At 44.2% G+C, this 26,079-nt stretch overlaps 1 protein-coding gene across 6 annotated transcripts in view; it reads right to left on the bottom strand.

The window, feature by feature from the left end:
• Positions 1 to 26,079, bottom strand: part of ARMC9 (armadillo repeat containing 9) — a 148,057-nt gene that overhangs the window by 27,369 nt on the left and 94,609 nt on the right. For all 6 annotated transcript variants that reach the window (XM_077869197.1, XM_077869200.1, XM_077869201.1 and 3 more), the window contains one exon: positions 3,900 to 4,004. In XM_077869197.1, the coding sequence (XP_077725323.1) occupies positions 3,900 to 4,004 (105 nt within the window). The remainder of the gene's footprint in view (positions 1 to 3,899; positions 4,005 to 26,079) is intronic.

The following is a 26,079-nucleotide window of genomic DNA, read 5'->3' as shown; positions in this document are numbered from 1 at the left end:
AATCCTGGTAATGGCTTCCTTCCATCCTCGAATACCTTGGTGGGCTGCCCCTACTGTACCTCCACCCTCACCCCAAGCCAGTAGTTTCCAGATCATTGGTGTGTACAAGAACCGATTCCTAAAAAAAAAAAAAGAACCGATTCCTGGGATTATGGTAAGGAGGTCTGGCGTGGGTCCCAGATTCTATCTTTAAGCCACATTCCACGTTCTGGGGCTTTGAGAGACCCTGGGCAGCTCTGTTGTGCAGGATGTGCAGGACAGTCTCTGCCAACCCACTCACCACCCCTTGCTGTTATCTGCAGTCCTCACCAATGGCACACTTTTGTCTGCTCTGTGTCTTCTTTTGTAAACTTCTCGAAGGTGACAGCTAGGTCTTAAACTTTTTGGCATTCTGCTATGTGTTAGGCAAATGCCCCGAGTTCAAGAAAAGCATTTTGCATGATCTAATCCAATGTTTCAAAAAGTCAGTATCTTCAAGGGATTTTGAAAAACCTACAACCTATGTAGGATGTCAGAATAGGATGTAGGAATCCTGACTTTTGGGCACATACTCCCCAGTGAGAAAAATCTTCTACCTGTAGCAGGTTCCCTCGTCTGCCATAAACTGTTGCGACAATGTGAACTGAAAGCCCCTGCTCGTACTGGAGCCAAAGCACAGCAAGTAAGACTCCTTGTTGAAGTCAATGACCCTGACAGAGAGGCTGGCTGGCTGTCAACTTCAAATCAAGACCAGGGGATGGAGGGCAGCTTAGCATGGGTGACGGACAAAGACAGGAATGCTGGGAGTGTGCACACCACCTCTGTGACTACTGCTCCACATACCGTTTTCTAGTGAGACTGTAAAATCCCTTCTATTATGAGATCCTACAGTGACCTGTTGCAGTGGGCTGAGGGGCATTGGCCCCAGATAGACATGTCCATGTTCTAACCCCAAGAACCCGTGAATGTGACATTTGGAAAAGCAGTCTTGGCAAATGTGATTAAGTTATGGATCCTGAGATGAAAAGATCATTCTAGATTATCTTAGATCCAATGATAAGTGTGCTTATATGATATGAAAGAAAGAAAAGGGGGAGAAGACCCCATGGAGATGGAGGCAGAGTTCAGGAGGGACGCAGCCACAAGCTGAGGAAAACATGGAACCATCAGAAGCTGGGGAGCATGAAAGCTTCCCCTGCAGGGCCTTTGGAGGGGACGTGGCTGTGTGGACATCTTGATGTTAGACCTCTGGCCTCCAGAACTGTGAGAGAATAAATTTCTGGTGTTTTAAGCCATTCGGTTTATGCTCATTTATTACTCTGGTCCTAGGAAGCTAATACGCTTGGTCTTCACATTTATATAATGAATTCTTTCTGGATGTCATTTGTATTACTCATGTCTCCACCAACGACACAAGCAAACATGCAGGGAACTTTCCTGTTGTATTCAAAATCTCTCCTAGTACATAGGATAGTATGTACATCCTAGGATAGTACATAGACATTCAGGAGATTTAGAACTGCATGCTACGAGAAAATGATACCATTTCCAGATGCCATGACACTGGGTGACCCGTCGATCTGCAAGCTCTGCCATTTTGTGCCTCAGTGAAGCTGCATGAGGAAGCTGGGAGTCCCAGATATTCTGCATCTGGGACTTTTTTTTGGTGTTGTTAGAAATCTTCACCACTATCAACATAAGATCTCACCCACACCATTGGACTGTGTCGCGGTACTGCAAGTCATTCAGCTGGGGGCTGCATTTAGGTTTCTTATTCACCAAGCTGCGTGACATCCTTGCTGACCCTCATGTGCCTGCGTGGTTGTGTCTGTGGGCTGTGTGCCCGATGGCTGGTGCTTCCATCCTCCAAAGAAGCCCCACCGACTGCCTCTTCTGTCCTCCTCATCTCCCACCCCTGAAGCAGGAGTCTTGCTTTTAAACAACGCACAGCCTATCAAATGGAGCCCCGTCCTTCCCTGACAAAGCCAGCACTCTTCCAAAGGGAAACAGAGCCTCGTCAGGGCTCCAGACTCCCATCAACAACTTGGAACCTGGCTCCCTCACTTCCAACCTTACTTGACCTAATATAAACAGAGCCTCCACAGTCAGACTCCTTTGATCCTTGAGGCATTCTAAGGACTGTGGCAGGCTATTGGCCTTGATGGTGGCCAGATGCAAGGGGCGGGGGTGTAAAGGTGGCACCCTGGCCCAGCCTCCTTGGGTCATCTCCCTTCTGTCACTTTTCCTCCTTACAGTCTATTCTCCATTATGCAGCCAGAGTGAAAATAGAAGGTCGTATATTAAAACAAGTCAAGGGATGCCCGGGTGGCTCAGTGGTTGAGCATCTGCCTTTGGCTCAGGGCATGACCCCGATCTGGGGATCGAGTCCCAGGTCAGGCTCCCTGTGAGGGGCCTGCTTCTCTCTCTGCCTGTGTCTTTGCCTCTCTCTCTGTGTCTCTCATGAATAAATAAATAAAATCTTTTAAAAATAATAAATTAAAACAAGTCAAACGGAGTCACTCCCCAACTCCAGGATGCTCCCAGCTCATGTAGGATAAAATCCCAAACCCTTGCCTAGGAAGCTCCCACAGCTGGCTGCCTCTAACCTCAAGTTCCACCAGCAGATTCTATACTCTGGCCTGGGGCCCTGGAAATTCCTCAAAAAGTGAGGATGACCGGGGCAGGTGACTGGGGAGACCAGTGCCCAGGATGAGATGAGAAGGGCCGGGATGGGGGTGGCGCTGGAAAGGCACTTTCTGCTTCTAGCCACTCCTACAAGGCTCATGTCACCTGCATCCACATCCTTCTCCTTCTGAAGTCACTGTCCCTGCTGGCCGACTGTTGAGAGACTGGCTCCCGGCTTTCTGCTCCAACAATAACCTGACTCATTTGAGGAGAGGTCAGACTCTGTGTGACCGACTCAGTCAACCACCAGCTTCAAAATTCCAGGAGCTCCTCTTGATGCCATGGCCATTGCTGCTGTGCACTCTGCTATCCGTCTTGGAGCTCCAGTCCCCACTGGCTCCCAAACCCTTGCAGTTGCTCCTCCCTTCGGAAACCTCACATTCCACCACTCCCCCTGTCCACTGACGTGCCTTCTGCTCATGGTTTCATGAGAAACCTGTGGGTCCGTGGCGCTGCCACCCTCTCCTGACCAATCGGCAGCTCCCTCCTGGCTAATACCCTTCCCTGTTTAGCTAGAGGAGCTAAGCATGGGCGCCCAGAGCTGGCCGGGCATCAGAGTCAGCAGGGAGTTTTTAGGGCTTAGATTATGGCCTGATCTAGGACGTGTGACTCCACAGGCCTCTTGGACGCTTGGACTGACCACTCAGTCCATTCTGAACCACTCCTCCCTTCAGTTAGTCAGCATGCTACATTCTCCTGGTTCTCTGCAATCCTGATTATCCACTTTTCTGCCTTTCTCAGAGGCTCCTCTTCTTGCTTCCCGTCCTGACACATCTGGTCTTCCCATCTGGCCTCAGCCTACCACCCTCTCCCCCCGGCCCTCCACTTCAGTGAGCAATCACACCTGCTTTGATGGTTTCAGCCATCACCTGTGTGCTAGTGACTTCCCTCTTCCCCTCTACTAGATAAGGTGCACAAAAATTCAGAAGCTGGGCATGTAGATGATTACTACTAAAGATGGGCACAATGTTAGACATTAGGAAGGCTTCTGGCATGTGCCCTCTGGTTATATTCTAATCTTTTCCTGTTCACCCACAGCCCTGGGGCAGGTAGCTGGGACCACAGTGCAATGCACTTCAGGGCCATTGCAGGCAAACAGGCCAGCAAAGAGTTTCTCACAAACACGGTATTGTAGCAGACCAAACCAAACCATTATGTGTCACTGCAAAAGCTCAATGCATCAATGGCCCATCTCTCCTTTCCCCTTTTCCTCCGCACCCTCATGTGGTACTTACTCCCAAGTACTCCGTGGTCAGAAGCTTCTCGCCTGAGAGCTCTCCAAGCTGGGGCTGGATCAGCTCATCTTTGTCCAGATCAGCTTCCATAGTGTCATGGTCCTCCTGTTTCAAAGGACACATGGGATGAGTGCTGTGACCCCCCAGCCATGCATTCTCAAAGAGGCTGCTGTTCCCTAAGTGGGCACCTACCATATAATGACAAGGTCTGTGCCCAACCCTGACAACTGGTGGGTTTGCATGTCAAAGGGCTTTGGGGGCAGTCTGTCCTCTGCTTATAACCTCTGCATGAAGATGGAAGGGAAGATGCCAGCCTCCTCTTTCGGAAGCTGGGCACCTAGGGAGCACTTCCACGGCCACAGAGTGAAGAGGTTCAACAGGACACCCAGCAGTCTCTCTTAGTCAGTTCTCTAAATTTCCCTCTGTGAGTTTCAGGTGCCATGTGAACAGCCAGGTCAGACTACCAACAACTATTAAGCATCTTCATATGCACATATGCCTTCCAGGGCACACAAAACTTGTTCTCTCTAGTGGTTTACAGCCAGTAAGTAAGGAGACTCCTCAAAAAGAGAAGAGCTGTTTTGCTTTTGGGAAGATGGAGTAGATATAATTTTCACTATTCCTCCCACTAAATACAACCCAAACACTGGATGTTATGTATAAAATAAACATAAGAGACCCTGAAAGATGGAGAGAAGGAGGCAGACTGGCTAGGTCTCTGAAGATGCAAGGAATGAAAGGTGTTGAGTTCCCTGGGTTTCCTTTGTTCTTATAGATTCCACACTTGGAGCAGAAGAAGCCAGCAACCTGGCAATGTGAATGGTGAAGGCAAAAAATCCCCCCCAAAGCCTTTAGCCAAAGGACCAGGAAAGGGATAGCTTAGCATGACAGAAGTTTTAGAAAATAATCAAACACTACAGAAAATATCATGGCCCTGTCCCAACCACACCAGCAAGGGCCTCAGGGAGGGGGCCAGACTTCTACTCATTAGGTATCATCAGGCACCCCTACATCCCCAGCTGGGGTGCATGAGAAAAGAGCAAGTAGAGAGGGGGAGCTTCATCCCTGCTGGGCAGTAATGAGGTCCTCATCCCCAGGTGAGAGTGGAGACCATGTGGAGAGCCTAGCCTCCACTTGGCAGTAATAAGATATCTCCCTCTCCATGCTCTGGCCCTGAGGGTGTCAGAGGAGCCTGGTAGAGAGAGAATCAAGGGCTTCACCACTACCCACCATGTCCCTGTGGCATCAGGGGAGGCAATGTGGGCAACACTAATGAGGTGCTCCTACCTGTTCTGGTTAGGGAGATACTAGTGGAGGCCTAGAAGGTATCTGGGGAATTCCCATCCCTGCCCTGCAGTAACAAGGAGTCTCCTCCTCCCCAACCTCCACCAATAGGTGTCAACAGAGGCTGAGTGTAAATCCTGAACTTTTATTCACACCTGGCAGTAATAAGGAGGAGCCCCTGCTCCCTCAGCCAGAGCAGGGTCAGGAGCAGCTGGCTAAAACAGGTTTAAATTAGATCAAAAGTCTTATAATACTCAAAATATCTGGGTTTAAATAAAAAAAAAAATCACTCATCAGGGGCACCTGGGTGGCTCAGTCGGTTAAGCGTCTGCCTTTGGCTCAGGTTGTGATCCCAGGGTCCTGAAATGGAGAACACATTGGGCTCTCTACTCATCAAGGAACCTGCTTCTCCCTCTCCCTCTGTTTGCTGCTCTGCCTACTTGTATGCTCTCTCTCTGTGTCAAATAAACAAAATATTTTTTTTTAAAGATTAAAAAAAAATTTTTTTTTTAATTCATGAGACACACACACACACACACACACACACAGAGGCAGAGACATAGGTAGAGAGAGAAGCAGGCTCCATGTAAGGAGTCCAATGTGGGACTCAATCCCAGGACTCCAGGATCACGCCCTGAGCCAAAGCCAGATGCTCAACCACTGAGCCACCCAGGCGTCCCAATAAATAAAATCTTTTAAAAAAATCACTCGTCATACCAGGAGTCAGGGAGCTCTCAAACTGAACAAAAAGAGACAATCAGTAGATGCCAATATCAAGATAACAGAGTTGCTAGAATTATCTGCCATTGATTTTTAAAGCAGTCATCACAAAAAGGCTTCCATGAGCAATGCACATTCTTGAAACAAATGAAAAAAAAAAGAAAGTCTCCAGAACACAAAAAAAGACTAGACAAACCGAAAGCAAGAAAAAGGAAGGAAATAATAAAGAGCAGATATCAATGAAAAGGAAAGTAGAAAACAGTAGAGAAAATTAGTCAAACAAAAAGCTGATTCTTTGAAAAGATTAATAAAAATGCCAAGTCTCAAGCAAGACCAACAAAGAAAAAGGTAGAAGACAGAAATTACCAATGTTGGGAATGAAACAGAAGATATTACTACAGATCCTACAGATAAAAAAAAGATAAGGGATTATTATGAATAACTCTACACATACAGGTTTAACAACTTAGATAAAAACACAAATCATGGGGCGCCTGGGTGGTTCAATTGGCTAAGTGTCTGCGTTCAGTTCAGGTTATGATTCTGGGGTCCTGGGACTGAGCCTTGTATTGGGCTCCTTGCTCACTGGGGGGCCTGCTTCTCCTCCCTCTGCCTGCTGCTCCCCTTGCTTGAGCTCTCTCTCTGTTAAATAAATAAAATCTTAAAAAAACCCACAAATCATCACAAGCCTGTCAATATGAAACTGTGATATAAGACTATTCAAGTAACCTTAGAATTATGACTATGAGGGAAATTGCTTCATAATTTATTTTATTTTATTTTTTAAAGATTTATTTACTTATTCATGATAGACATAGAGAGAGAGAGAGGCAGAGACACAGGCAAAGGGAGAAGCAGGCTCCATGCTAGGAGCCCGACGCGGGACTCGATCCCAGGACTCCAGGATCGCCAAAGACAGGCGCTAAACCGCTGAGCCACCCAGGGATCCCCTGCTTCATAATTTAAAAGTTCCCTGAAAAGAAATCTTCAGGCCTACATGGTCTCCCTGAAGATTTCTATCAGGCTTTTAAAAAGTAACACCAATTCTGTCTTCAAGAAAACAAAACAGGGGATGCCTGTGTGGCTCAGTGGTTTAGCGCCTGCCTTTGGCCCAGGGCATGATCCTGGAGTCCCAGGATAGAGTCCCATGTCAGGCTCCCTGCATGGAGCCTGCTTCTCCCTCTGCCTGTGTCTCTGCCTCTCTCTCTCTGTGTCTTTCATGAATAAATAAATGAAATCTTTAAAAAAAAGAAAGAAAGAAAGAAAACAAAACAGGAAGGAACACTTCTTAATTCATTTTATAAAGCTTTTATGTTACCAAAACCAGATAAAGACAGTACCACAAAAAAAAAAAAAAAAAAAACAAAGACAAATGTCCTTCATGAATAAAGATGCAAAAATCCTTAACAATCAAGTCAAAAGAAAAGGGAAAAAAATCCTTAACAAAATCTTAACAAATAGAATAGAGCAATAGATCAATATGTTAAAAGAATTATATGCCATGGCAAGTGGGGTTTGTTCTGTCAATGCAAGTCTGGTTCAATATCTAAAATTTAAACATTGTAGTCCACAAGATTAACAGGTTTGTGAAGAAAAAAGTTACATGATCATATAAATGGATGAAGAAAAAAAGACCAAACTCAACAACATTCATGATAAAAACTCTAAAAAAAAAAAAAGAAAAAAAGGAACAGAGGGGTACTTGATAAAGAACCAATAGCTAATATTGCACTTAATGATGAAAGACTGGATGCTTTCCCCCTAAGACTGGGAACAAGGCAAGGATTCCTGCTTTCACCATTCTTTTCAACATAGTGCTAGAAATTCTAGGCAGAGCAATAAAGCAAGAGGGAAAAAAAAAGGAAGTAAAAAGCATATAGATCAGAGAGGAAGAAACAGAACTATCTCTGTTTGCAGATGCCGTGATTGTCTATATAGAAAATCCCAAGGAATCAACCCCTCGAAAATCCTAGAACTAAGAGAGTTCAGAGAGTACACGAGATACAAGATAAATTCATGAAAATCAATTTCTATATACTAGTGATGAGCTTAAATTAAGACACTGAAATAAAAATACATCATTTATAATTGGTCAGAAAAAATAAAAATGAAAAATACTTAGGTGTCAATCTAGGAAGACATGGATGGGACTTGCATGCTGAGAGCTATGAAATGCTAATGAAAGAAACTGAAGATCATATAAATGGAAAGATATATCTTGTTCATGAATTGGAAGACTCAACATAGTTAAGATGTCAATTCTATTCAAATTGCTAGATGAATTTAATGTAATTTCTATCAAATACCAGCAAGATTTTCTGTAAATACATACAAGATTATTCTAAAATGTAGAAAGGGTAAAGGGACTAGAGGAGCTAAGAATATTTTGAAAAAGAATACGGTGGGAAGAATTAATACACCCAATTTCAGGAATTACTATATAGCAACAGGTTTCAAGACTGGGTAGGATTTCAGAGGGCCAGAATTGGGAACCTCAAAACAGATGTACACAAACAGAGTAACTGGATCACTCCCACACTGAGAACACAAAACTGGTACAGCCACTGTGGAAAACAGTCTGGCAGTTTCTTCAAAAGCTAAACCTACAACTACATGTGGCTCAGCGATTACACTCTTGGGCATTTATCCCAGAGAGAGGGAAACTTATCGTCATATAAAAATCTGTACATGAATGCTTACAGCAGCTTTACTTGTCACAACTCAACACCGGGAATGTCGGCTGTCCTTCCACAGCGGAACCATTCAACAAACCATGGTACATCCATACCAGGAACTACTGATACACAAACCTGGATGACTCTTCAGTGAATTATGCTGTGCGAAACAAGTCATTTCTCATGGTTATAAACTGTACAATTCTATTTACATGACATGCTTGAAGTGACAAAATGGTGGAAATGGAGAACAGATTAGTGGTTGCTAGGGGTTATGGAGGAAGTGGGGGGGGAGGGGAAGTGGGTGTGGCTATTAAAGATATCCCAGTGGTAATGGAAATCCTCAATGTTAATATCCTGACTGTGATATTATACTATAGTTTTGCAAGATGTCATCACTGGATGGAACTGGGTAACGGCGGGGGGTGGGGGGGTGTCCTGCAGTACTCTTTCCCACTCCCTGCCAAGACTTCAGAGATCATGTTGTCCTTTGCGGTTTAAATTATAAAGATAACACCAAAACAGAGCAGACCTTCACCTGACAGGTACTAAGGAAAGACTGTGTCTATGATGGGAGCTGGCTGGCTATGGGAGTGAGAAAGGGGGAGGACAGGGGCCTGAGGAAGCTGGCAGTTCAAGTGCTGGTCCAGCCCTCAGGGTGTAGGGGTGCCTCAGGCCTGGTGACAATGGTCCCTGAGATCACCTAACCAATCCTTCCCCTGATTCCTTGCCCACTCAACAACCTGTCATTTGGCTCCTCTAAACTTCCCAACAGGAAGAGAGGCCCTATTCTGCAAATAGGTGTTCCCTGCCCCTATTCATTCTGGGTGCCCCAGTCTTCTGTGAATTTGATTTATGAGTCAGTGTCCAAGGGATCTGAGGGCTCACATTCCTGTGGGGCCCGCGTCTGGGCAGGGCTGTTTCAGGGAGGACAGGCCGTCTAAGCTCTCTTTAGCACACAGATGGGTAACGCCATCTGCCATCACTAGACAGTGCCACCCAGGATGGGATGTCTTAAGGGGGTCTGATTTACCTGTCTTAAGGCGGTCTCCAAAGGCAGACTAAGAGGCAGGTCCCAGACCAGCACAGAGCCTTCTCTAACCATCAGGACTGTCTTCTTTGGGGCACGGGCAAGCTGAGCAGATCCTCCTCTGCCAGCTTACATGTAAGAGCATCACATGGTGTCTTCTGATCACAGGATCACTGAGGAACCCACCTTACATGGATTTCCATGGCACTTTGTGTCTTAGCTGGGGGTTCCCTTTACTTTACCTATTGTGTCTGGTGTGGACTGAGCCCGAGAGAAGTGGCCAGCCCACAGTGACAGGTGGGTCTGGAGGCCAGGAGTCCAGACTTAAAGCTGGAAGCAGCCCTCTTCTGCCCAAATCTTTGTGATTCAGCCACTTGGGACCTGCAGAGAACCTATTTCTGAGGAGGCTGGGGCTGAACTGTCTTCGAGGCCCAAGGATCCCCACATCTGGCTAAGGTAGAGCTCAACAGGCCAGAGAGGGAAGAGCAGGGCTGCAGCGGCATTCCAGAACTCTCCGTCTCCTCTTTCTCCTTCCCGTCCCATCTAATTCCAAACAGAGGATCCACTCTTGTGCTGCTGGTGCACCAGGTTCAAAGGCAATCTAACCCCTAGTCCTGACTCATCACCACGGTCAGGGCAGCTGCCTTCTCCTGCTGTTCACCGGAGGCTGTAGCTCGGCTGGCCAAGGGCTAGTGTACCCACCATCCTGAAATTTCACTCGGGGCTCCTTAAAGGTAATGCTATCTGCGAGGCCCTACCTGAGGTCAGCTACCTGAGGTCAGCTCTGGGACAGCTAGGAGTTACAGTGCCACCATGGCTTAGAGTTTAGTTTACTTAAAGCCCAACATCTTAGTGATCAAGTATAGTGTGTACATTATGGATTATTTTAGGAAAACAACTGTTCAGTGAACAAAAGCAGCAGGCTCTGTGGTAAGAGTGAGTGGCAGGGAGCTCTGGGCAACGGGGTAGTATTTCAATTCTTTTCCAGGGGCCGAAGCCTTGGAGGCACGGGAGGGAAATGGGCTTATGAATCACAGTTTCACGGAGGGATTGGTGATACACCACGTCCCTGCCAGGGTGGAATATAAAACGTTAAGAAACTAAACAAACGTCCACATTCCATTTCGATGAAAAATAAATGGTCCATGGCTAACCTCAGCCAGTGCTAGCCAGAGTATTTCTTTACCCTGGACAACAAGCACCTCTGTAAGACACTCACAAATCAACCTGTACACACGCTAGCAAATACTTTTCATTGCAAGTTAAAGCTTGATTTAATTTGTTCCAAAACTAGTAAGGGATTCACTGAAATATTTAGCCAATATTCTTTTTTAGTTAAAACAAGTTGAAGATTTTTTTTTCCTTTTTTTTATTACAACTACTTTATAGTTAAATTCGTTGGTAATGGATAGGCCCTCCCTAACCTCCAAAAACACAGGACACTTCCTGCATTTGGTCTCTAACATATACAACTGTTAATGAAAGATAACTTGAATTGCAGTGTAGTATGGGAATGTGGGGCCAGAGAAAGAACCAGGGAACTATGCCCCATCTACCCGCCACCTGGAGAATTTGCTTCCTCTGTCATTGCTTCTCTACTGGCAGCATGTGGACAGACACTCTCGGTGCTTTCAGGATATTATGTTAGCGTAAATGCACAAAGGCAGGAAAATGGACGTGAAAAATCATTATTAAATTGATAGTTCTTGGTTAAGCAAGTTTTGAACTGAGGCTGTAATTTGGAAAAACAGGACTCTTGCCAGTAGGTCTCAGTTTCTCCAGCCAGCAGACGGGATCCTCTTGCTTCCTCGTTGGAAATCATGACTTACCAACACAGGAAATTTCTTAAGTTCTCTGATTTTGAAAAGCCATATGCTGGAGAGACATAGACAAGTCATAGTCATGGTTTTCCTAAGAAACACTAGTATCAGTGGAAAGGAAATGGAGGCATGTTGGGACTTCTGAAATGTAAAGAGCAAAAGTAAAATGAGCTGTACTAGCTGAGTTGGAAAATGCAATGTAACAAAGAGGAGCGAGAGCTTAATTCAATACTATTCAATCCGCTTCCAGCAGCACTTGGGAAACTATGTGCAGAGAGAGGACTGGGAAGGCAGAGGAAAGCACTAGATGCGGTGGGAAATGTAAGCAGAGAGCCTACCAGAAATGATGCTTGCTGATAGCGGGGCACTTGCTCTACTTTTTCAGTTGGGGCCAAGTGGATTAAAACAACTGAGGACGTATAAGAACTTTCTGAAATGGATGAATGTGGGAGGCATTCTGCGACAATCAGAGTTGATGCCGTCGATTGGGGAGCGAGGCATCTACTTTTCCTTACTTTCCCCCAGTTTAGATGGGAAGGATTTTACTTGCCCCGCTCAAGTGCAAGTGGCTGAGCACAGTGGCGCCCTGGGGCCAGAAGGCACCGTGTGAAAACAGCACCAGCCACCCTGCTAACTTTCCCCAGCTGCTTCTGAATTCCAAATGAAACATATTTTGAAATCTACTTTGTGAAGCAAGGAGGTGATGGATAAGAAAATGGTTCAACAATAAATGCCTCATAAGGGTGGGTTTTAAATACCATTGTTGGGAGGAATTTTACTAAAATTACTGGTCTTTATGTGCTTGAGCAGAATGTATCAAATTACTAAAGGAACAGCTCCGTGATAACTGATTACTTCCAGAAATTAAGAATGCCTCCTAAAAAAGGCACTTGAGCTGAGATGAATTTAGATGTTCTAGTACGAAGCTTCCCCACAGCAGCTCGGTGATCTTATGACACTACAAGATTCTTAACTGGAGGCTTTAGATACATAATACTCCAGACAAACCAGATTCGAAGCAATTGGCCTGAAAACAAAACTAAGGTTGACCACTAAATGCATTTGAAAACTCAGATTCTTCCAGATATAATGTGGAGAGCAGAATGTATTCGAGTGGTTTTACATACGACAAGTGAAAGTATCAAATGTGTTTTCCACTTGAAATAATTACAAGACTTCTACCAGCAGTTTAAATTTGAGACACATTCTCAGAACACTGAATTGTAAAACTCACTCTTTGTAAAAATAAGGGAAAAACACTCCACATGGGAGAGAAAGGGTGGACCGAGGTGACCAGGCAGGCAGTATAATCAACAGATTTCCCGCTAGTAGAATGGATCCTTTCCACTTCTGTAGCTCTGAGTGTGTGTCCAGGACTGTGGAAGCAGACAGGTCCTGGATCCTGGAGGATTCATCGTGATGCTGAGTTGTTCTAGACAGCAACTTCCTCATTCACAGAATGCATCCAGGGGTAATGACAGCTGGTCTAACCAACCCGGTTCATAACTAACCACATGATAGAAACCAGAAAAAACTCTTATAACCTTTACTTCCTCGATTCTTTTAATTCATTGCTTTAGTTTCTCAACCTGTTTGCTTCAACTTTTTCTGACATCTAAGTGAATATGGAGAAGGTGGCACAGTTGCTCTGTCGAAAGTGAGCTTACTACAACATGGAATACATAGCACCAGAAGAGACTTGGAGGCTTTATAGGACCAGAAGTCAAAGACAGTAGCCAACAGCACAGCAGGGTCCAGAGACCATGCCTTACACAGACAATAGGATTCTGGTAACCCAAATCGTGGTTCCTTCTAAACAGGGGTTCCTATAAGTATGCTCAGGAGACAGCGGGGGGGTGCCTCAGGGGACCAGACAGACCCTGGGACCAAACCTGGATGTGATGCTCAACCGGGAATGAGCAGAATTAGGGCTAGCTAACAAGAAACCACCACCTGAGAAGTGGGAGCCATGCCCCTGACGTAATGAAGGTATTTTCTTACGTGTCAGCAAGAATATCATAAGGGAAAACTATTATTCAATAAAGCACAAATGCTCTAAACACTTAGAGGAACCTCAATGTTCTCACAGAATCTAGATAAAGATTTGAAAAGTAAGACTTGGGGCACCTGGGTGGCTCAGCTGGTTAAGTGTCTGCCTTTGGCTTGGGTTGCGATCCCAGGGTCTTGGGATTGAGCCCCGCATTGGGCTATCTGCTCAGCAGGGAGCCTGCTTCTCCCTCTCCTCCCCACTTGTTGCCTCTTTCTCTCTCTTGAATAAATAAATAAATCTTAAAAGAAAAAAAAAGACAAACAAAACTCTGTGTTTCTCAAGTCCCCAGGGTAGGGTAGGGATGGAGGGCAGGAATCTGAATTCATTGGGTTTTTCAGGGAAACTCTCATAGGCCTGTTGTTACTGGAATTTGCACTGGCAATAGCTTCCTTCCCTTCCTTTACCCCTTTACCCGCTAAGGGTGTCCAACTTCTCTTCTCCTTGCTCTCCACCCCCAACCCCACCCTGGCCACCCACTTACTGGCCTCAGTTCTAGCTCTAGCCAGACAACCTGGGATGTACCTCTACTCTAGAAGACTCTGGATTGCTCCAGTCTAGGCTGACTCTGGATTACGAATTAAATTATTAAATTCGTAATTAATAAATTCGTATTTAATAATTAAATTATTAAAACCAGCTAACATGCAGGTGCCTGGGTGACTCAGTCAGTTAAGTGTCTGCCTTCAGCTCGGGTCATGATCTCAGGGTCCTGGGATTTAGCCTCATGTTGGGATCCCTGCTCAGTGGAGAGTTTACTCCACCCTCTCCCTGTGCCTCTCCCTATTGCTCATGAATGCTTGTGTGTGCATGGGCCTGTGCACACTCTCTCTCCCAAATAAATAAATAAATAAAACCTTATACAAAACAAAACCCCCCCCTCCCAATGCAGCTAACATGTATTGAATCTGTGCTAGCATTTTATAGGTATTATGTCATCCGATCCTTGCAACCACCTGATGAAATGGGTATTTATATTCTTACTTTTTTTAAGATAAGGACACTGAGGCCTAGAGAGGTTAACCAACTTAGCCAAGGCCACACAGCTGGTTAAGTGTGGGGCAGGACTCAAACCCAAGCAGTCTGATTCCTGAACTCCTTTCTTGGGGTTTAGGTTCAGCCAATCACTATCCAATAATCATCAGGTGTTGTCAATTCTCAGGGCCTCTGCAGGAGTAGAGAGAGGCTTCTGTGCTTAACCCCATGTCACCTTGGGCTTGGAATGAGGATATGGGCAGCACACATGACATGAGACAAGAATTTGATCCAAGACCCCAGTGAGATGCAACAATAAACCGACTTGCCAAGAAGATGTCTATTGGGGAGCAAGATAGCATCCTAGCCTTGGCTTTAACACCCAACCCTTCCCCAGCATTTCTAGATTAGATTTACTCTAAGTGCATCCTTCTTTAGAAGGAGGAGCAAGCAGATACTAACTGGACAAAAGGAAGAAAAGGAATGATCATTTTTGTGTGTGTCCATTATGTGCCATAGATTGACTCCCTAATCTCACAATGGTTCCGTAATGATAACTTATCCTTATTTTTATGGATGAAGAAATAAAGCTAACAATGTGAGCTCCAACCCTTGGTTTCGATTCAGGTTGTGACCTTGCCATTGTGAGATTGAGCCCTGGGTCAGACTCCATGCTCAGCACAGAGTCTGTTTCAGATTCTCTCTCCCTCTGTCCCTTCCCTCACTTACACACATCCTCCCTCTCAAATACATAAGTAAATAAAATCTTAAAAAAAAGATAAAGGTAGATTGGGGTCTCACTGAGTGGGGCTTTGAATGTCATTAATCACTTAATTTTATTAGGTGATGGAAAGCATAGCAATGTTTTTTTTTAAAGGGAAAGTGTATGAGAATCCTTGGGTGGCTCAGCAGTTCAGCGCCTGCCTTTGGCCCAGGGCATGATCCTGGAGTCCCGGGATCAAGTCCTGCATCGGGCTCCTGGCATGGAGCCTGCTTCTCCCTCTGCTTGTGTCCCTCTCTCTCTCTCTATGTCTATCATGAATTTTAAAAATTTAAAAAATAAAAGAGAAACTGTAAATTAATCCAGCCACTCTGAAGAGCAGCAGGACAGGATCTAGAGTAAGGATAAGACCCTTCTGTGCATTCTGTGATACAGCAAGCCCAGGTCTAGGTGTGTACCTGAATCATTTACACATGTGAGGAAGCTCGTCCCTGCAATGTGGAAAATATAGGACCAACCTGCTGTCCCTTGAGTGAGAATGGATAACAGCATATAGTGGAATGCCATATAGCAATTAAATGGATGAGCTAGGGCAGCATGCACTGGTGTGAATAAACCTCTTAACACATAATGTTAAACAGAAAAAGCAAGTTGGTAAATGATTCAGAGAGTGCTATGCCATTTAAATAAAATTAAAAGCTGTAAAACAATCGTGTATTTGTTTATGGAAACATAATGGTATTATAAAAGTATAGAATCTTCCATGAAACTTTACACACCAGCTACAGGACAGCGGTTGATTCTAAGGAGGAAGTGGGGAGGGATGGAGGCTGAAGGGATAGAGCCACAGCTGTTATATTATTTTCTGTACTTTCTGGAAAGATTAAAATGTTCCCCAATTTGAAATTAAGTGCTCATGTCCCTGCATGCCCCAAGCCCTGCTGGGGGAGGATGGTCTGGTGGCCACATGCAAGACAGGCTGGGAAGGAAAGAGACCGGGCAATCGGCAGGGCATGGAGACAAGCCTTAAGTGAGGATGTGGAGCAGAAAAGGAAATGAACAGGAAGATGAAAGTGACTTTCAGAAGGATGAGCCACAGTTTCTGGAAGATGATGACAAAGTATGAGTGGTAAGGAATGATCACAGGTCACTTAGCAGTTCAAAGGCACCGGGCGGGGGGTGCCTGGACAAGCAGGCACTTTGCAAACCTCACAGTTTGTTGGTGCCCATATGCGACTCAGATCTACTTACTATGTATCACATGAGTGAGACACTGGGTTGAGTACTGCTCTCATTCAGGGCACTTAGCAACTGGCCCATTTAGAGAAACCGACTCTTGTATGCGGCACAGTCAGGACCCCAACAAGGGCCCCTGGTTCTAAGCTGGGTGATGGTTTTTTAAGGCCAAATGCCTCCTCAGCCCAGAATTCATGAGGCCCACGGGCTATCTGGTCTTAGTTCAAGTACAGGAATGTCAAGCCCCATCAATGACTGACTGAATTCCCGGGGCAGTTTTCTTTCTCATTGGGAAGCTGTAAGTGGGCACTCCTTGCACTTAATGCAAGAGGAGTGATAGTGTCCCTTCTCATAAAATCCCTTCTGACAGCTTCCTTTTTTTCCCAGAATAAAAGCTAATGTTCTTCTCAGAGCCCTGGGTGATCTGAACATCCCTCCCCATTTCTCCTTGCTCCCAGAACACCCAATATGCTTCTACCTCAGGGACGAGACATCTGCTGTCCCCACTGTCATGGGGCTCGCTCCCTTGCGCTTGTCCCACTTGCCTGCTCTTCAAGGCACTCACCATCATTTGACATATTATAGTTCAAGTTGCTTATTTGTTTAAGGTCTGATTTCTCCCAATACAGTGTCTATTTTACTTACTGTTCTACCCCCAAGGCCTAGAATAGTGCCTGGTGATGTCTGGTAATAGGAACACAACTTAGGCAATTCCCTTCTATAAAAATCAAGTACAAAATGTGACACATTTATTAAAAACAATCATTTCAGAACACTGGAGAGTGACCAATGGCAGGCAGCAACTCGAGAAGTGTTTGCTCACTGGGGAGGCCCTCCTGCAGCTGGGCAAGAATGGTACATTTATGGTCCACTTGCCTGGGGGAGTTTCCATCTATTTTCAGGCAGTGAAAACCCACAGCTTTACCAGCTAAAGGTGGACCTGGTAGCACACAGGAGAGCAGCCAGGAGCGGAAGGGGGGATATTGGGAAATAAGGGAGCCACAAAAAGACTGAGGTAATAGAATCTCCATGCATCCCTGACCGCCTGCTAAACTGTAGATCCAGGCAGAAAACCCCAGGGGACCCAGAGAAAATGGAAAGTTTGAGGTGGAACTTGCACATTTTTTTTATACTTTTAAATGTATTTCTCAACCTACACACGGTTCAAGTGGCAGCAGGTGGAAATCTTACTGAACTGAGGTATGTAAACATAATCTCTGACTGGCAGTCAAACTATGCAGGGAGGCCTCCAGAAGGGGTAATAATAAGCAGAGGCGCCACTGGCTGTATACCACAGGGGAGAGAGATTGTATAGCCAGAGACCAGGCAGGTTAACTGTTTACTAAGACAAACAAAACAACAATCAGGAGAACAAAACATAATCCAAAATCACCGCAACATACTACATACAATTTATAGTTTTCAACCAAAGGTATTACTAGACGTGGCAAATAAAGAGAAAAGCCTGGCCAGTACTCAGGAAAAATAAAGTCACCAGTAGAAGGATCTTTGAGTAGGCTCAGATGTTGGACTTAGCAGACAAAGAACCCAAAGCGGCTCTTATAAAAATGCTTAAAGAGTTAAAGAAAAGCAAGGTTAAGAGTTAAAGGCAAAATGAGTTTAAAAACCCAGGAAATTTGGGAAATGGGCATTATAAAAAAGAAACAAATGGAATTCTAGAACTGAAAAGCATAATAACTGAAATGGAAAACATAGTGCAAGGCCTCAAGATCAGATACAAGATGGCAGAAGAATCACTTAACTAGAAGATGGAGCAACAGAGACATCTGGCTCAAAGAGAGGAAATAAGAACAATGAAGAAGAATGAGGAAAGCCTCAGGGATCTGTCAGATAGTATCAAGAATTCCTATACATGTGTCATTGGATTTCTAGGAGGGGAGGAGAGAAAGGGGCAGAGAATACTTGAATAAATAATGGCTGAACACTCCCCAAATTCCAAATTTGGTGAAAAACTGTAACTTATAGACCCAAGAAACCCAATGGACCCTAACAAAGAGACACACAAAGAAAATCACACCCAGACACATCACAATCAAATTGCTTAGAGCCAAAATCAAAGAGAAAATCTCAAGTAGCAAGGGAAGAAGAACCCCTCTGGATAGGGAAACCACGATCAATAAAACAATCAAGAGCTGGTTTTTCATCAGAAACCATGGAAACCAGAAGACAAAGAATGACGAATTCAAAGTGATAGAGAAAAGCCTGCTGGCCAAGACATGCGCATCCAATGAAAGGAGCCTTTAGAATGAAGGTGAAAAAAAGGCAATTCCAGGTATTAAAAACAGAGAGAATTTGTTAATAGACCTGAACTACCAGAAATGCTAAAGGCAGAGCATCAGATGAAAGGGAACCTGTTAGATGGTAACTTCACCAGCAGGAAGGAATGAAGAGCTCTGGAAATGGTAAACATGTGGGTGGAGACACAGATAGATTCTTTCCTGGAATTTCTTTCAAAGATGTGTGACTATTTTTTTTTTTTTTTTTTTATTCATGATAGGCACACAGTGAGAGAGAGAGAGGCAGAGACACAGGCAGAGGGAGAAGCAGGCTCCATGCACCGGGAGCCTGACGTGGGATTCGATCCCGGGTCTCCAGGATCGCGCCCTGGGCCAAAGGCAGGCGCCAAACCGCTGCGCCACCCAGGGATCCCAGATGTGTGACTATTTAAAGCAAAGAGTTACACCACTGTGTTGATAATAAATATAGATGTAGTATATATGGCAACAGAGCACAAAAGAGGAACAGAAATGGAGCCATACTGGTGCAAAGTTCTCCTATTTTACCAGAAACAGACCTGTATTGACCAGAAGTAGATTGTGTTAAGTAAAACATGTATATTGTAATCCCTAGAACCAACTTAAAAGGAAAAAGGCAATTACAGCAGAAAAGCTAATAGTCACTAAGACGGTACACTAAAAATTACTTTAATACAAAAGGCGACACACATAAAGAGGGCGAGAAGAACAGAGGAATAAAAAGATGATGTAACTAGAAAACAGCAAGTAGCAGAATTAAACCTAAGTAGATTGGTAATTACATTAAATGTGAATGAATATTAAACACATTAAAAAATTTTTGAAAAAGAGCAAAGCTGGAGGACTCCCATTTCACAATCTACTGTAGAACCACAGTAACTAAAATCATGTGGTGTCGGCACAAAGACAGACAGACATCAAGTGAACAGAAATGAGAGAGAGTCCAGAAATAAATGCCCATGTTTAGGTCAATTGATTTTTTTTTTTTTTCTTAACAGAGGTACAATTTGATAAAGTAATTCAATGGGTCAAAGCATCATCTTTTCAACAAATGATACTGGGCCAACTGGATATTCATATGCAAAACGATAAATTTAGATCTTTATCTCATACCAAACATAAAAATGAACTAAAAATGGTCCTAGATCTAAGTGTAAGAGCTAAAGTTAGAAAACTCATAGAGGGAAACACGGGAGAAAATCTTTGCAATGTTGGTTTAGGCCACTGGTTTTCAACCAGGGTCATTTTGTCCCCTCCCAGGGGACATTTAGCAATGTTTGGAAACATTTTTAGTTGTGACAACTCTGGTGTGGGGTGGATACTATTAGCATCTAAGGAACAGAGGCCAAGGATGCTGTGCAACATCTCGTAACACACAGTACAGCCCCACAACAAAGTGTTAGCTTTCCCAAAATGTCTACAGTGCCAAAGTTGATAAACTCTGAGTAGGGCCAAGACTCTTTAGGGGCAACAATAAAAACACAGACACAAAAAAAAGGCAGGGTGCCTGGGTGGCTCAGTGAAGTGTCTGCCTTTGGCTCAGGTCATGATCCCAGGGTCCTAGGATGGAGTCCCTGTTCGGTGCGGAGTCCGCTTCTCCCTCTCCTTCTGCCCCTCACCCCTGCTTGTGTTCTCTTTCTCTTTCTCAAATAAGTAGACAAAATCTTTTAAAAAAAAAGAAAGGTAAATTTGACCTTATCAGGGTAAAAAACTTCTGTGCTTCTAAAGATGACATTAAGGAGAGGAAAAGACAGGACACCTGAAACTAATTTAACACTGTATGTTAACAATACTGGAATTAAAATAAAAAAATAAAAATAAAATGAAAAGAGAAGCCACACATTGGGAGAAGATACTTGCAAATCATGTATTAAAAAAAGGACTTGGGGCAGCCCCGGTGGCGCAGTGGTTTGGCGCTGCCTGCAGCCTGGGGTGTGATCCTGGAGACCCGGGATCGAGTCCCTCATCGGGTTCCCTGCATGGAGCCTGCTTCTCCCTCTGCCTGTATCTCTGCCTCTCTCTCTCTGTGTCTATGAATAAATAAAATCTTTAAAAAAAAAGGACTTGTATCCAGAATATATAAAGAGTTCTCACAACTCAGTAATAAGAGAAACGATCGGGTTTTAAAAATGGGCAAAATGTTTCAACAGATATCTCACCAAAGATCACATACGAATGGCTAGTGTTATGGGCTGATGTGTATCTCTAAAAGATATGTGGTGGTCCTAACCCCTAATACCCCAGAGTGATGAGAAAAACGTTTGTTTTTCTGAATTGCTGCCTATGCATCTTATAGTATAATAGCCCTACTCACACCCAGAGTGTGGAGATTTAGATAAGGACGCAAGTTTAGGACTACTGCAATAAATTCCTGCTTTGCTTTTCCTAGACACCTTTAAAAATAGCCACTTAGAATTAAGTCTGAGAAAAGTTAGTGACCTCTGCCCCAACTACCTTACAAGTAATAGGTGTTTATCACCCTGCCCTCTACCCCTGCCCTCTCATGACCTGGGACATAGAACTGCCCTTCCCCGGCTCACTGTCCAACCTAACCCCACCCTCCCACCTCTCCCCCCTCAACAATGTCTGGAATCTGTAAGCAATAAATCTTGTGACTCTATATGTGTGCCTTAAAACAGTGCCTTCAATCAAAACAACCTTGTGGGTTTCACCTCCCCAAAGTGGGAGTTTGGATGCTGAGGGAGCTTCCTGTGTGCGGCTCGTGTCCCTTCATTCAGCAGGCTATAATATGCATATTCTTCATTCAAGACACCAGTTCCAGCTTCTCACCACATTCAGAGGGTGACCTTCATTTGAAATAGGGTGGTTGTAGATTTCGTTAGTTAAGATGAGGTCATCCTGGAGCAGGACGGGGTCCTTGACTCAATATGACCGGTGTTCTTTTAAGAGGACGATGTGGAGATAGGGTAGGTGTGAGTGCCATAGGACAGGGGAGGCAGAGACTGGAGGCACGCGGCTACAAGCCAAGGACTGCCCAAGACTTCCAGCCAAACCAGGAACTGAGAGAAAGGCCTAGAATAGATTCTCCCCTAGAGCCCTGGGGGAGTACAGCCCTGCTGACCCCTTAGCTCGGGACTCCTAGCCTCCAGAACTGTGAGACAACACATTTGTATTGTTGTTTGAAGCCACCTAGTTTGTGGTACTTTTGTCACAGCAGCCTTGGCCGGCTGATACAGCTGGCAGGGACATGAAAAGATGCTCAACATCATTACTTATTTGGAAAATACAAATTAAAAAACACAGTGTAGTATCAGTTCACAGCCACTAGTGTGGCTCTAAGTAAAATAACAGACGATAACAAATACTGGGGCTGATGTGGAGAAATTGAACACTTGTACGCTGCTGGTGGGAATATGAACACGGGCACAGCCACTTGGTGTTGAAGAAGTTTGTTCAGTCCATCAAAAGGTCAACATAGGGCAGCCCGGATGGCTCAGCGGTTTAGCGCTGCCTTCAGCCCAGGGCCTGATCCTGGAGTCCCAGGATCGAGTCCCACGTCAGGCTCCCTGCATGAAGCCTGCTTCTCCCTCTGCCTGTGTCTCTGCCTCTCTTTTCTCTCTGTGTATCTCATGAATAAATAAAATCTTAAAAAAAAAAAATCAACATAAATTTGTCAGATGACCCAGGAAACATAAGACAACACAAAGACTTGTTCACAAATGTTCATAGCAGCTATGAAAATTTATTTATAATAGCTAAAAAAAATGGAAACAATGAAAACATCTAGCAAAGCAACCAATGAACAGGCTAAAAAGAAGTATTTCTATACAGCTCAATACTAGTCAGCCACAGAAAGGAATGAATTACTACTGCTGCCTTCTATAATAGGGTTAAACCTCAGAAGCATACTAAATGAAAGCCACCAGATGCAAGACTATATACCATAAGAAACGTCCAGGGGTGCCTGGGTGGCTCAGTTGGTTAAGCATCCGACTCTTGATTTTGGCTCAGATTATGATCTCAGGGTCATGAGATCAAGCCTGCTGGGTGTGGAGCCTGCTTGAGATTCTCTCTCTTTCCTTCACCCTCTGCCTCTCCCTTCAGCTCTCTCTCTCTAAAAAACAAACAAAAAACCTACTACTACTACTACTAATAATAATAATAATTAGGAGAGAAAGAAAGGGAAAGATCCAAAAAGGCAAATCTATACACACAGGAAGACTTGGTAGTTGCTTTGGGCTAGGGGGGAGAAGGAAGGTGGAGAGAAATTCTACATTTGGGGATGATGGAAATGTTCTAAAACTGAATTGTGGGGATAGTAGTGCAACTCTGTAAATTTATTAAAAATCATTGAGTTGCACACTTAGAAAAGATGAATTTTATGATTTCTAAATTATACCTCAATAAAACTGTTCAAGTGTTTAAGGATGCAACAATCTAATCAAAGGCAGAGATTGTCAGACTGGATAAAGAAGCAGAATCCAGCTCTATCCTGTCTACAGAGAAGTATTTTATTATTATTTTTAAATTTTATTTATTTGACACAGAGAGAGACTGCATGCACAAGCAGGGGGAGGAGCAGAAGAGCAGAGGGAGAGGGAGAAGCAGGCTCCCCACTGAGCAAAGAGCTCAGTGTGGGGCTCAATCCCAGGACCCTGGGATCATGATCTGAGCCTAAGGCAGATGCTTAACTGATGGAGCCACCCAGGCACCCTGAGAAGTCCTTTATTATCAAAAAAGTTTTTCTTAAGTTTATTTAAGTAATCTCTATATCTAACATGGAGCTCAAACTCACAACCTCGAGATCAAGAGCTGCCTGCTAGTCAGGCACTCCTAAAAAAATTTTTCTGATTGAAGTATAGTTGACATAGAATGTCATATTAGTTTCAGGTGTACAACACAGTGATTCAACAATTAGACACCTTATGAAATGCCCACCATGATAACTATATTACAGTATTAGTGACTGTATTCCGTATGCTGTACTTTTCATCCCTGTGACCTATGAGAAGCCCTTTAAGTTCAGAGACACAGCTAGGTTGCAGTAGAAGAATGGAAAAAGCTATATACCAGTAAACCATGCATAAGAGAACTGGAGTGGCTACATTAATATTAGACAAAACAGTTTAGGGATGCTAAGAGAGATAAGGAGGATATTTTATAATGATAAAAGGGTTAAGGCTATGGGATGATACAACAGGTACACATAAATATGCTTAAAACAAAAGATCTCAAATAGATGACAATGAGTGGCTCAGTCGGTTGGGTATCTGCCTTGCTGAGTCCGTCTCTGTGTGGTTTCCAGAGCATGAACAACTGGGATGACGCAGGAGAAAACAGAAGAGCTACCACTCCCTGACCACAGACGGTATGGGCCAGGCACTTGGCTCAGACTACACACAGATACTCATTTACTCCTCATGGCACTGCTCTCTGGTTGTTAGAAAAAAATTAAGTTTCTGAAATTAAAAGCCGAAGGTGAACCCCAGCAAGACTGGAAAAGTGTGAGATTTAGACTGTCACAGGCGGCTGGATTTTCCCATGTGGGGTTAAGGTTTCAATGGTAATAAATGTCAATTTATTTTGTTAAAACTCTTAACCTCATCTGGAAAGAACTTCTTGGTTTATTGTCTTTTGTTTTAGGGTTGTTTTGTGAAACCACAAAAGGTTATTTTGTTTAGTACACAAAGGCTATCTTAAAATGCTTTGTTCTGAGATGAATCTCACTATGGTGGATTGTTCAACACACAGAAGCTCCCCCCTCCAGCAAGCACCCCTTTGCAACGTGCTTTGCAAACCCTGTCTCTTGCAGGTGGAGTGTGTGTCTCTGGTGGCGTCTGCCTTCGACCTCTGGGAATTTGGCAACAGTAGGCTGGGAAGATGCCAGGCAGGCTCACTGGATGGGAGGCCACATGACGAAGGACAGGCCCCTCTGCCAGCGCCAACTGTCAGACTGTGGGACTACCTCCAGCCAGACACAGCCATGCGAGTGAGCCCAAGTGAAACCAGCTGAGGACCTGCCCAGCCAACAAAGTATTATGAGCAAAAGACTGTGGCTTTTTTAGGCCACTCAGGTTTGGGGTGCTTTGTATCAGGTAGCAAAGCCTAACTGGTGCACCCACACATATAACATTGAGCAAAGGAGCCAGACTCAGTGTGTCATACTATATGATTCCATTTAGATAGATTTCAAAAATCAAACCAGATGCTGAGGGGGCCTATGGGATGTGGGTTCTAATGAGCTGAGTGGTTCTGACAGGCTTGTGTACTCTGTGAAAATTCTCCAGGGCCTGGAGCAGGTGCCTGGTTACATTCCTCTGGAGGATCCTCTGCAGCCAGAGACTAGCAGCACTCTTGCACAATTATCTCTGCTGTGAGCACTTACTCACTCAGTGAATCCCTGTCCAGGAACCTGCATGTACCATGTATTGTGGTAAGGGGTGGGGGGTGTCCTGAGAACCAAGCTGACACTGTCCCTGCCTTGGTAGCACTTACAGTTTATTACCGGAGAATAAAAGGCAGTGCAAATAAATAGCAGTTAAACAAATATGATTAAAAAAAGAAAGATGACTTAAGCACGAAAGATAATATCAAAATAAATGCCAACAAATAGCACACAGGGGCGCCTGGCTGACTCAATCAATGGAGCATGTGACGCTTGATCTCAGGGTTGTGAGTCTGAGCCCCATGTCAGGTGTAAGGTTTCTTAAAAATCTTAAAAAAGAAAAAGTAGCACACGGTTGGCTGCTAAGTGAACTGCATAACTAATTCTCTGTAGTGTGGCTTCTACAGAACAACAAAGACTTTCACTTTGTTTCTGTTTTTTTTCGATTGCAGGTGAACTTGCCTGCCTTTTCCTTTTAAAGATTTGACTGACATCTGCTTGACTCCTCTTAGCAAAACATCATTAATACACCATGCCCAGCAACCACATAATGACTGTCAGTTCTGTAACTCTTGTCATTCTACGAAATTGAGTAGGGTGCACTGCTCATTTTACTCACTATACCAGAAAATTGCCTCTATGTTTTACAGAGCAGCCATTGTCAATATTTTATGTAACATTTGTGGTACATAGCATAGAATTTAGATACCAACTGACTCAACTGGAATCAAACAGATCCCGAGCCCTTACGACCAAGCTACAGTGATGCAAGCAGAGGCCTCAATTACCACTCGGGCCACAGAAGACTAGAATTGTGAAGCTAGAAGCAACGGCAGGATCAGCCACTATTTCTTCTTCGGTCACATTCCCAGACCTAAAACATTTGTGTTTCTTGAATGTCGAGTGATAGTGATTTGATGGGGTAAGTAGAAACACGTTCATTTACTGAATAAAAATTATAAAATGGAAAAATGTGGAGCAGTATTTCAGCACAAGGATTTATCCAAAGGTCACGATTAGAGATACACAGGCCTCATTATGGATAATGTA

This window comes from Canis aureus, chromosome 24 (genome assembly GCF_053574225.1).
Source record: "Canis aureus isolate CA01 chromosome 24, VMU_Caureus_v.1.0, whole genome shotgun sequence".
Taxonomy (NCBI): domain Eukaryota; kingdom Metazoa; phylum Chordata; class Mammalia; order Carnivora; family Canidae; genus Canis; species Canis aureus.
Note: the sequence above shows the minus strand (reverse complement) of the source record. Positions and strands in the feature narration are given on the sequence as shown.